This window comes from Lepus europaeus, chromosome 3 (genome assembly GCF_033115175.1).
Source record: "Lepus europaeus isolate LE1 chromosome 3, mLepTim1.pri, whole genome shotgun sequence".
Classification (NCBI taxonomy): domain Eukaryota; kingdom Metazoa; phylum Chordata; class Mammalia; order Lagomorpha; family Leporidae; genus Lepus; species Lepus europaeus.
In genome coordinates, this window is record NC_084829.1 from 16,432,080 (window position 1) to 16,444,910 (window position 12,831).

Sequence of the window (12,831 nt, forward strand, 5' to 3'; positions counted from 1 at the left end):
CACTCCTCAGGGACTGGTCATTTGATGTAGGCTCCCCCAGACAGGGGCACACTTGGGTTGAGCTTAGGAGCCCTGCGGTGACAACCTTTCAAACATGTGGGCATGTAAAAGAAGTCAGGTGGGCAATATACCAGCTGTGAGAGAGGGAGCAAGAGGGGAGAAATAGAGTGTGCAAGTACCAGACAGGATTTAAAGACCACCACGGAGCTCTTAGATGCTGCACAACGCATTTTATTGGCGACAGTGACAGGGCTGGTTCTAAAGTTGATGGATCTAGGGTTGGGAGGGGAAAATCCTACCCTTTGAAAGATAAAGGGCATTCCTGCCCAGGTCTCCTAACCTAACTGTAGTAAAGATTAGACAATAAGATGGTTGATGTGGAGCAATACAGAGAGGCTCTGGGTCCCACCAGCCTGGAAATACCCACCGTTCATGGGAGGTGATGTTCTTGGTCCCACTCTACCTTAGGGTTCCTGTGGGCAAATGACAGGTTGGGCGGGGGGGTGTGTGTGAAGTCTTCATGGATGAAGACATCCAAAAAGAGCAGGAAACTGACAGTCCGTATTTGTCCAAGGGGACAAAACATGTTAGAAAGTAAAACATGTGACTATAACCCCATCACTATTCCTGTACTTCTGGGGTGGAAAGCCAAGGAGGACATTTTTTCTGGTTATGACAGCAGAATGAACCATTCCTGTGGAAGGATGATGAGTATGAATGACTCAATCTGTAACGGAGGTCTAAGAATTTAGGGTTTCCATTCTTTTATTCTTTACCTGGGAGGAGCAGTAGCAACCTTCTTAATATAAACACTTGCTGGAGAGCAGAAACTTTGGCAGAATGGAGATCATTTAGTCAAGCAGATGCCGTGTAGGGAAAAAAATGTGGCGAGAAGCTGGATTTTGTTGTTGTTGTCCTTGGAACAGGTCTTCAGGTGTTTGGTTGCCTCCAACTCCACTTTCCTATTTGGGTTTGGATTGCTTCAGGTAGGCCAGGATGTCTGACTTGACGGTGCTGACTTCAGCCAGGTGGAACCAACGCATGACAGGGACTCCATCAGGCCCCACCAGGAACTTTTCAAAGTTCCAACGGATGTCATGGACTTCTATGGGTTCCCAGGAGATATGTCTTAAGGAGCCCAAAATCCCAGAAGGGTGAGGACAGGAGTGCTGAAACAGAGAGATGGAAAAGACAAACGAGAGCATCATGACTGCTCTTGGATGACCCAGGCTACTTTCATTCACCAATAACCTACTCCTACCCTCCTTACATAGATACTTTAATTTCCTGTCATTCCTAAGAACCCCGTGCATTCTCTGAATCATCACCATGCCAACTACCAAGAGTGCCACAGATTTTACAGCAAAAGTCTGCTCCCTCTTTTTCCTTCTTCCCATGACCTCATCACAAAATCATGATGACATGACTAAGATATGTCACCTCTTAATCTTCTACATTCCTTTCCTGCAAGGTGAATGACATAGGTTAGAATGTGTTTTCCTAGGTCTTAGGGGTCCATGGGCCAGTTACATTTCATTAAATATCATTCGAAACCAAGACAGAGTTACTAATACAAATTTTACCAAGTAAGAAGAAAACTGAAACACCATCATTTCATCACTTCATTTTTTAAGTAGCCTTGTAAGAATAAACTACATGTGGGTCATCTTAGAATAAAGGGTAGTAGAATAATTCAGACAAGTTATGTTTATAAAACCTTCCTGATACTGACCTATGTTCTTCAATTTACTGAGGATAAAATAAAAATTTTAACCTAGGATAATTCCAATACAAATTCCAGCATTTAAGAACAATTCACCCAGGGCTGGCACTGGAGTAGCATATAAAGCTGCTGCCTGCAGTTCTGCCATCTCATATAGTGCCATCTCACATGGGCATCGGTTCGAGACTTGGTTGCTCCACTTCTGATCCAGCTAGCCCAAGGAAGTTCCTGACTCCTGGCTTCAGATTGGCCCAGCTCCAGCCATTGGGGCCATTTGGGGAGTGAGTCAGCAGTTGGAAGACCTCTCTCTGCCTCTGCCTCTGTCTCTCTGCAATTCTGCCTTTCAAATAAATAAATAAATATTTTAAAAAAGAACAATTAGTGATCTTCAGGATCCTTTTAGTTCTAGCATAAAAATTAGTGTTTAATAAATGATAACTTTCTGCATTATTTCTATGTCTCCATTTTCAATATGAATTCATTAAGGGTAGGAACAGTACTGTATTCATTTAATACCCTTATGTAGCCTACCTTATAGATAACCGGTACTTAATAAATGTACCTTGAATGAATGGATGCCAATGACCAAAAGAGGGTAGTCCTAGTAAAGCTGCCACTCCATAAAACTGTCTTCACTACGCATAACCCAAGCTCCATAGGTACTAAGAGGCTAAGCCCACATTCCTATGCTAATCTAGGGAATTCCTCCAAAAAGATCAAGTTCACTTCCAGGCAAGAGCCACGGTGTCCTTTTCCACCACACTAACTCTAGACTGGGAATATTAGGCAAGAGGAAGAGCCTTACCGCAGTAATTCATTTACCTTCAAGAAGGTGAAGACATTCTGTTCTTTTCCACCATTCACATCCCCTTTCTCAAAAAGCTGGAAATTAGGCACAAACCCTTTGCCTGGACGGACATACCTGCAATGAATCAAATGTTCCCAGGAAGCTCAAGCATATAAGTTGTTTTGGGACAACAAGATGTGAAATAATAGGAAAGGGTAGAAAGAGACTGAAATACAGTAGATGGGAGGAGAAAGAATGCTTTTTTTTTTTTTTTTTTTTTTTTACTTTGGGCTCCTGATTCTCTTTATTTTTCCCTGTTCTTCAACCTGTCTCCATTCCTCCAACCCTTCTTTACCTCTGCTCCCCACCATCTGCCTAGGTCATAGCCAGGGGTGGAGAAAGAATTAAGAATTTCTGGACATTGTCAGACTCCCAACAGGGCAAGCTAAAGTTAAAATAAGCTTGCAGACGCCCTGAATCTACTAATCCGTCACCTACCCAGAAAGTTCCTGACATAGAAGGACCTTTGGAGAAGGAGCAAAGGTAACCGGGGTCTCCTGCTGGGTCTATGCAGGCACTTACTTGAGCGCAGGAAGAATCTCTGAGTTCTGTCCTGGTTCTTGCTTTCCAAACTGGTTGCATGGAAAACCCAACACAACTAGGCCAAAAGGCTTCAGTTCCTCCTGGAGTGCATTCAGCTCTGCAGGAAGAAAAGGGACAACATGGTGGCCTAGAGACCCTGCCTTGTATAGAGAGAGATCCCGGGGTTACCTATGTTGAGAACAGGAAGCCAAGGCCCAGGCAGGGGAGCATCTCTTGACTCAAGGGATTGTTAGTGACATAGTGAAGTTAGACACCAGATCTTCAGATACGCACTCAAGATCCTGTAATTACAGGGCAGTACTTCCCAAACCTGCACCACGTCAGAATCGACTAGAGAACCTTCCTTAAAAATCAGTCCCTTCTCAGAGAAATTTTTGATTCTGTTCATCTGAGATGGGGTCTAGTCATGCTTCTTATTCCAAGTTCAGGTGATCTTTAAACAAAGCCTGGTTGGAACAATGCTGCCCATAGGTTTGCCTTGGTATGTTAGCGGAGAGATTAAATCTTTCTTTTTCAAAGGAAAGGACAGAGACCATGAGAACTGAGCTGCTCTCCTGTGCACAAGCTGATTCGCTCTGAGTGGAATGGAGGTGAACCTGACAGAGGCAAAAGGAACCCGAGAAATTCCAAGTCAAGCTGCCTGGTGTCTTTCAACAGTCCTTGGGATGTTACAGGTGCATTCTAACCAAGCATTCTATATGATCTGCAGAAACATGTGCTTCAACTATCACCCTCCATTGGCCAGGAAGTGGACTAATTTGTCTGCTCGGACTTTGACAGTCATTTCTGTCCATCCTTTCTGTGGGAACGCCCTGACAGATACCAGTCAGTCTCAGATTCAGCTTGGCCACTTGCTGTCTCCTCTTAGCCTTTTAATTAAAAAAATAGAAATTGCTTTGCTGTTTCCACAGTTTCTTCAGAACCTCTTTCCATGTTGTTCCCTCTTGTTCTCATCATTGCAGGCAAACATTTCCTCCAGGAAAAACACAAGAGCTGAGGAAGCCTGTCGGAGTCCTTGGGCAATTATGCTTCAGTTTTCTCATCTGTCATGAACTGAATAGAAACTGAACAAATTTATTTTTAAAATCCCTATTAATTGATAAATGCATTATGGCTCAATAAATATTATTCTGTCTTTAAAAAGAATGAGGGGGCCCAGTGCTATGGCACAGGTAAGGCCCCCCCATTTGCAGTGCCAACATCCCTTATGGGTGCCCGTTTGAGTCCCCGGATGCTCGGCTTCCGATCCAGCTCTCTGCTATGGCCTGGGATAGCAGTAGAAGATGGCCCAACTCCTTGGGCCCCTGCATCCATGTGAGAGACCTGGAAGAAGCTTCTGGCTCCTGGCTTTGGATTGGCACAGCTTCAGCTGTTGCTGCCAATTGAGGAGTGAACCAGTGGATGGAAGCTCTCTCTCTCTCTCTCTCTGCCTCTTCTTCTCTCTCTGTAACTTTGACTTTCAAGTAAATAAATAAATGTTTAAAAAAAAAGAAAAAGAAAAAAATGAGAGAACAGGCTGAACTTGAAAGAGTTCTATTCAATTAAAAAAAAAGCAGCACATGGTTTTACAACATAATTAACTGGAGGAAAAGGGGAGAAGCAGAAAAAAGAATCTACCCATAAGTTTTAGAAACATGACACTATTGGTCATCTAAAGGGAGAGGAAAGAAGTGAAAAGAAATTTTCCTTTAAACATCTTTATTTCTTTTGAGTTTTGAGCCTTAAGAATGTATAGCTTATTCAAAATATATTTAAAAACAAAAAATGGTGTGCCTAATTAGATCAAATATATGAAATATATCTGTCTCTGATATAACCCATCCTGTTCATTATTCATAGGCTCTTAAACCAATTGTCTAAATTGTGGAGAGAAAACTTCCTCCTTGAATAATAAAGAGGGAAAATTACATCCCTGGGAAGAGTTGAGCGAGCCTGAAGAGGGAGTTGAGAGGGAGTATTGCCTCTAGTACAGCCTGCATCACATGCCTTAACCCAGACAAACGTCGTCCCAGGTCTGAAGTTCCTTTTCCCCTTTACTTGTTACTCTAATTCCTCCTAGAAAAGTCTTGAAAACATGGATCCTCTCTTTCGTAGTTGCCAAGGAAACTTCTGTAATCTTCTGAGAGAATTTTGGTTCGGGGAGCAGAATCTCAGGCAAAGCAATTGCAAGGCTCAGGGAAGAGGTCAGCAAAATTTTTCCCCCATTAAATGGCCAGATAAAAAGTATCTCAGGCTTTGTGGGCCATATGTCACCACTACTCATACGGCTTTAAATTCTTACCAGGATATTGAGCTGTCAGCGCACAGTAGGTGGCCACGTTGACAAAGAGGACGTATTTTCCCGCATACTGCTTGAACTGGATGCGTTCCTTTCCATTAAGAGTGAATGCCTCATAATTGTAGATGGTGCCTTTCACATCTTTGTAACAATTCATCTGGAAGATTTTTTTATAATAGTAGTATTAGTAACAACTATTCCTCACTTCTTGGTAATCTTTCAAAGCACTCAGAGAATAATACATATGTGAAATGACTTCAAAAAGCTCATCGAAATGGAATTAAAAGATTATTTTTTTAAGATTTATTTATTTATTTGAAAAGAAGAGTGGCAGAGAGAGGAAGAGAGAGGGGGGAGAGAGGGGGAAGGAGAGAGAGAGAGAGAGAGAAATAGAGGTCGTTTCTCTGCTGGCACCAGCCAAGGCTGGTCCAGGCCAAAGCCAGAAGCCTGAAGCTCCAGCTGGGTCTCCCACCTGAGCATCAGAAGTGCAAGTCCTTGGGCCATCCTCTGTTGCTTTCCCAGGCACATTAGTAGGCAGCTGATTTGGAAAAGGAGCAACCCAGAACTAGCTTTGCAATGTGGGATGCTGCCATTACAAGCAGCAGCTTAGGCCACTGTACCCACAATGCAGGTCCCAAGATCATTTTGATACAAATCCATACAGTTTTTTCCTAGCAAGCACTTTTCATATACCTTATGAAGACCTCTCATATGCATGGATTTCAAAAGTTTTTGTACCAAAACAAGCATCTTTAAATTCCATTTCCATGAATTTTTTGAAGTACTCTAGTATTAACTGAGACTGACAAAACAAGCAAGAACTGTATAAGGTATCAATGACAAGACTGTTAAAAATCTAATGTGGTGTTTTTTTGTTTTGTTTTGCTTTTTGAGCAACAAGTAGTCAAGGCTGTTCCTATTACACTGGCAAGGATACCGAGAAAAGCAAGGCTACATGGGAAAGAGTGGAATGCCATGACCTGGGAGTAAGAGGGGCCACACATTGTTTTTCTTTTCTCTTTTTTGAAATTTATTTATTTATCTGAAAGTCATAGTTACACAGAGAGGAAAGGGAGAAAAAGAGAGAGAGAGAGGTCTTCTATCCACTTGTTCTGTGGATAATGAGTGAAATGAGGCTGTGAAAATGAGGCTACACCGTGGCTTTGGATTGAAGGCATCCTACCTGTCTTAGACAAAGACAGGCTTTAAATTGCTGATATAGCTGATATATTTCAGGAAGGCCTAGTTACTTCTCTTTCCATAGGTTTTTTAACTGACTTTCTTTTTAAAAATATTTATTTTTTTATTTGAAAAGCAGAGAGAGAGAGAGAGAGAGAGAGAGAGGTCTTCCATCCACTGGTTCACTCCCCAAATGACCAAAATGGCTAGAGCTGAGCTGATCTGAAGCCAGGCTCAGAAGCCAGGAGCCAGAAGCTACTTCCAGGTCTCCGACACAGGTGCAGGGGCCCAAGACTTGGGCCATCTTCTACTGCTTTCCCAGTCCACAGCAGAGAGCTGATGGGAAGAAGAGCAGCCAGGTCTTGAACTGGCGCCCATATGGGATGCCAGCACTGCAGGCGGCAGCTTTATCCACCACGCCATGGCGCCAGCCATTACCTGATTTTTTAACCCACTTATCAGCATGCTAGAATGGAAGGAACTCCGGCCTGTGAATCAGAAGCCAGCTCTATTGTTAAATTTCTTTGTGAACCTGAGCAGTTCTCATCAATGGCCCTTAGTTTCCCCATAAGAGAAATGAATGTATTCATCTAGATTCCTATTAGACCCTCAAGGGACTTTTCAAGTTTAACATTCTAAAATCCAGTATCATCCCTGCCTTGCATAGCTTTCCCTCCCTTGCCTCTCACTCGGATGATACTCTTGCAAATCAATATTGTGAAAATCCAGGGCCGACTCTGTGACATAGTGGCATCCCATGTGGGTGCTGGTTCGAGACCCGGCTGCTCCACTTCCCATTCAGCTACAGGGCGTATCAAACAGGAAATATGAAAAAGAAGCTTATATGTCCAAACCATCCAGTTAGACAAAGCAAGGGGGAACTGGCTAGAGAAAGAAAGCCATTTTCTGATAAGGAAGGTCCAGACTGAAACTAAGATTAAATTAGACTTCCAGGAAAAGTGGTGGAATGGAAAGGATTTTGGTCAAACACCATCTGCCCCTGCCTAGAGAAGGAACACAAAACCAAACCAAACCCAACTTTTCCAACCCCGTAAGTCCACTAATTCTGTCAGCAGCGCCCAGATTGTAGCTACTCAGTCTGGAATCTTGGGAAGGAAGAAATTCTCTTTATGGAGGTTCTCTACTGTTTGGATGTTACTTTGGGGGTTTAGTGGGAGGTTCTTCATTAAACTGTGCATGTGCCTTCTAGAGAGTTAAGGTGTTTCTCAAGGGACCCTGGGTCATTCTTATGAGAAGATTGGTATAAAAGCCAGCGCTTCCCTCTGGAGTTGCTCTCTGGCTTCCTTATCAAAATGTGATTTCTTCCTCCCACAAATGCTCCCACCATTTTGTGTTATGCTCTTTGTCATTTTAGCCTCCAAAACCTTTTTTGTCACATGTAGCCTCACTCGTATTTGATTATAGCAGTTAATGGCTAGCTACTGATTTTGTAACTTTTCCTAAAATTTTATACTCATGCACTCACCAACAAAACTGACACATACAAAGAGAACATTAAATGAAAGCATCCATTCCTATCCCTATGAAAACTGGTTCAAAAATAAATATTTTTAAGAATTTGATTTTTTTGTAACTGCAATGAAAATTATGTTGGGTAGAGTATATAGGAGCTTATTTCTAACATTGATTGCTGTTGCAAAATTATTAGATCTGTGTGAAATGTCTCCAACACTCTGGATCCAGCTTCTGTTAAGCAAATTCTACAGCTGGAGTCTCCACACACATTCAGGCAGCACTAGGCAACACAAAAATCAAATCATTTCTGAAAAGTCTTCCAGGAAGTCGGCTAATTTATTTTAGAGCCAGGGACTGGGGGGAAGGGACTCACCAGAGCTCCCTTTTTTAGAACACACTATAGGCATCGGAATTGTGTGCTCACCGACTCATAAGGTAGAATCTGTTGCCCATAAAATTATAATAAGAAGCCAGAGACTAACCAAGGTGAAGTGACTCCAAGGCCAAACGGTGGCAACTTGCTATGTGCGTGAAAGTTTGCTTGCCCCTAACTTTATCATTCAAAATGTGTCATTCATCACTCTCCTCCCCTGAATTTCCCTGTGCACTGCCATACCTATACGTTTCTTCAATAAACAGCTGAGTCATGAATTGGGGCTAGAACTAAGGCCAGAATCCAAGACATTGGACTTCAAATCCAGTTGCTGTAGGCCTCGAACTATGTTTTCCACGAGTCTGTTGTTTCTCTGATACGTCTCCGACTTTCTCTATCCCTAAAACTTCCACATTGGCTTTTTTTTCCCTCCTCCCCCTGGGTTTTTTGCTGAGTGGTAACTGAAATGACTTAGCTCAGTCTCTCCTTACACCGGGATCCCTACCTACACTGACCTTGACTGGTCTATAGCTCAGACCCAGCTCTGATGCAAATACAGATGTGACTGCCCTGACAGTCAGGTTCTTCCACTTGGAGAACGAGGGAAGAAAGGACCACAGTAAGGAGACCCTTTTCTCCTTACACATATTCAACTCAAGGAACGCCCATTTACAAGAGCAAGAAGATTCAAGGAGAAGGGAAGAAAAGTTCATGGGACCCCACAAAGAAGAAGACGAAGGTTGGATTTTTGCAAGGACTGGAGGGAAAGACCTCGAAGCAGTACAGAAGCAGCTGCACCCTCTCTGAGGCTGGCTCACTCACCTTCATCTTCTCTGGCTTGGAATTTGTCAGCACTAAGCCAGCCAGGAGAAGGGGGACAAGATAGGAGGCTCTTAATTGTGCAGCCATCACTACTGTTTGCAGATCCATAGTGTGTGAGGTCCTCGAACTCCTCTGCAGTCACCTGATGCCTGGGCAGAAAGTAGCCCAAGCCCACACAGGCCAATCCCAGGGAGCAGGCTCCCTGCCACTCCAGCGGGGCTTGAGGATGATAGAGCTCAGACCACATCCTCACCCACACACACCCCCGGGAGCGCTCAGAGCTCACCAGTGCGATGAGGACCTGGCCTCCTATCAGTTCTGACAGAATTGTGAAGCGGTGACAGCAGCAAGCCTGCTTTAGTCTTTAATGATGATTGTCTTTCCTGAGGGGACTGCAGTGGCCAGGTGCTGACTCAGCCTCCCAATATTCCTGATATTATTGTGAGATCTAAAAAAATATATCAAAGACTGGACCAACTAAGAAAGCTGGGAGAAAAGTGGTCTGAGTCGGGGAATGTCCACAGTCTATGTGAAAGCAATGAGTTACTATGCTCATTATACAAATGCTTCCAAGTGCATGTAAATCAACAAGAAAAAACTATCAGACCACGAGAAAAATGGGCACTAGACAGGAAACCAAATGGCATTTGTGGTAGGATACAATGTTCTCCTTCTCCAATAATCAGAGGACTATAAATAAAAAGGTGCATTCTGTGTTTATCAGATTGGCAAAAGATGAAAGGAATGGTGGTACCCAGCCTGGGTGCAGCGTGGTACTGGATGTTCTTCCACACCAGGAGGGAGGATGTGGAGTACAAACAGTGGCAACTTTTTGAAGGAGAATCTGCCATTCTGAATGTACTGATTTTTAAAGTGAATAACTTTTTCTGAACTTTTTTATTTTGAACTAATTATAAATTTGTAGGAATCTTCAGGCAGGCTTCCTCATCTCCCGGAAGCCCCAGGGCCACAGAAGAATCATGGTTCCTCTAAGAATGAAGATGCTTTGTCTCTCAAGCCGCATACAAGCTTCATCCATTCAGCGGTAGTTTCCAATGATGAATAGTTCTGGCTAAAATTGTGGAGTAGTGGAGGAATGCAGACCTCGAGCCCTAGGAATTTCTGGGCTTTTCATATAAATAACATATTTAATCCCAACTCACCTCATGCGAGGGTGACCAAGACCTTCCTCCCTCTTGTCTGGTTTTGTCTTTTGGACCGTAAGTGCTAATGTTTGAGTTAATCCTGCTCCTACATTCATAACCATTTTCCCTTGCAAGTACCCCTCTCTCTTACATTTTATCTCCTTTGATTCCCAGCTCCTTCCCTTCACCATACCATTGTATTCAGCATACTTAATGTGCATTTTGTTTATATTCTTGACAAATTTGTGCATTTTTCATCAAGTTAATACCACCTAGAATTGATTAAAAACTTAATCACTCAGGGCTGGCACCGTGGTTCACTTGGTTAATCCTCCGCCTGGAGCGCCGGCATCCCATATGGGTGCCAGTTCTAGTCCTGGTTGCTCCTCTTCCAGTCCAGCTCTCTGTTGTGGCCCGGGAAGGCAGTGGAGGATGGCCCAAGTGCTTGGGCCCCTGAACCCGCATGGGAGACCAGGAGGAAGCACCTGGCTCCTGGCTTAGATCGGCATAGCTCTGGCAGTGGCGGGCATTTGGGGGGTGAACCAACGGAGCGAAGACCTTTCTCTCTGTCTCTCTCACTATCTAACTCTGTCAAATAAATTATTAAAAAACTTAATAACTCACATTCCCCCCCCCTCCCAATTTGGGCCTTCAAAAGGTGGGATTAAATTCTTAAATTTACAGCACTTTATCATCCTTAGGCTGTGTAAGGATTTTCTTATTATATAATTTATTCAAATTTTTGTCCCAAATCCATTTATTCAAATGTTTGTCCCAAGTCCACTCCCATTTTCCTGCCTCTCAGGGAGCAGAAGTGGCAATAAAATTTATCAGTATTTTTTTTTTTTTTTGACTGGCAGAGTGGATAGTGAGAGAGAGAGAGACAGAGAGAAAGGTCTTCCTTTTTGCCGTTGGTTCACCCTCCAATGGCCGCTGCGGCCGGCGCATCGCGCTGATCCGAAGCCAGGAGCCAGGTGCTTCTCCTGGTCTCCCATGCAGGTGCAGGGCCCAAGGACTCGGGCCATCCTCCACTGCCTTCCCTTCTCCAGGTCTCCCATGCGGCCATGCAGTGCCGGCGCTGCAAGGCAGAGGATTAGCCTGTTAACCCACGGCGCCGGCCTAATTTATAATGACGCCGGCACACCGGGTTCTAGTCCCGGTTGGGGCACCGGATTCTAACCTGGTTGCCCCTCTTCCAGGCCAGCTCTCTGCTATGGCCCGGGAAGGCAGTGGAGGATGGCCTGAGTCCTTGGGCCCTGCACCCGCATGGGAGACCAGAGGAAGCACCTGGCTCCTGGCTTCGAATCATCACAATGGCCGCAAGCGCCATTGGAGGGTGAACCAACGGCAAAAAGGAAGACCTTTCTCTCTGTCTCTCTCTCTCACTATCCACTCTGCCTGTAAAAAAAAAAAAAAAAAAAAAAAAACTTATTACAGACTTGGCAGCCTTATGCTGTAACTAAATACTTGATCACGTTATCACCTATGATAACTTAGGCAGCAAAATGATAGCCAGAAGGGCAAGCACTGGGGTGCAGTGGCTGTTCCTAATGCTTTAGAACAACAAGAAAGGGGTGGATTCAGAAGCTCCTGGGCGCTACCGACATAACAGAGACGCTGGAAAATCCGCGCATTAGGCAACAAGCTGGAGTTTGTTTCCACTTATCCCTCTCCGCTTTCCTGCCCTTCCTCTCACAGGATTTGCACTGCTAGCTTAGCTTTGCTGGTTCCTTTCCAACCAGCAGCCCCCACCAGCTCTGCCTCTTCCAGGTCACACAAAAAGCTGCTTTCACCGCCTTCAAAACCCAAGTCTGATCGGGATTTAATTCTCGGGGCCAGCGGAGTCTGGGCATTCATGAGCTCTCCGAGAAAACAGAAGCTTTGTGTTATCCTTGGACCTCTCATCTCTTCTCAGAGGCTTCTAATCTAGGGAAGGAGCCCAGAACAAAGACAGCCGCCCCAGCCGCAAATCTCCCAAAGCTCTTTAGGCCTCCAGCTTTCCTGCTGGCTCTCCCGAGCGCCCACGGGGAGTAGAATAGCAAGCCCCAGACACACTTCCCTTCCTCAACCTTCCCAAGCTGAATGCTCTTGGGAAAGTTGCCCTCTTGACTCCGCTCCTCCTGTGTAAGACTGGGAGAATCACAGGAGCCTCCCCGGGCTAATTTGTAAAAAATAAAAACAATTATTTGCGTAAACTCTTCACATTGGACCTGACCCAAGGTAAACAGCCCGTCAATCTAACAGATGTAGAAATTGACACTCAGATAGAAAACTCATTTAGTCACCGTCACGTGCCTGTGTTGGTAGACTTACCACATGCCGTCCCTCCCCTGCTGTTATAAATTCTTTAATTTCCACCCTATCTTTGCTCATCACTCAAATGCTAACTTCTAAACTGGAAGAGAATTGTCCAACAGACACTCCACCTTGATGGGCAGACACACT

At 44.3% G+C, this 12,831-nt stretch overlaps 1 protein-coding gene across 2 annotated transcripts; it reads right to left on the reverse strand.

Moving 5' to 3' along the window:
• Positions 1 to 962: 962 nt before the first annotated feature.
• On the reverse strand, positions 963 to 9,328 carry GPX5 (glutathione peroxidase 5). Of its 2 annotated transcripts, XM_062187351.1 has the most exons (5): positions 9,242 to 9,328; positions 5,395 to 5,548; positions 3,093 to 3,210; positions 2,546 to 2,645; positions 963 to 1,169 (listed from the first exon to the last, which is right to left on the reverse strand). In XM_062187351.1, the coding sequence occupies exons 1-5, from the start codon at positions 9,326 to 9,328 to the stop codon at positions 963 to 965; spliced, it is 666 nt and encodes a 221-aa protein (XP_062043335.1). The 2 variants fall into 2 exon arrangements, with proteins under 2 accessions (XP_062043335.1, XP_062043336.1); XM_062187352.1 differs by lacking the exons at positions 963 to 1,169; positions 3,093 to 3,210 and having other exon boundaries at positions 2,584 to 2,645.
• Between the last annotated feature and the right edge of the window lie 3,503 nt (positions 9,329 to 12,831).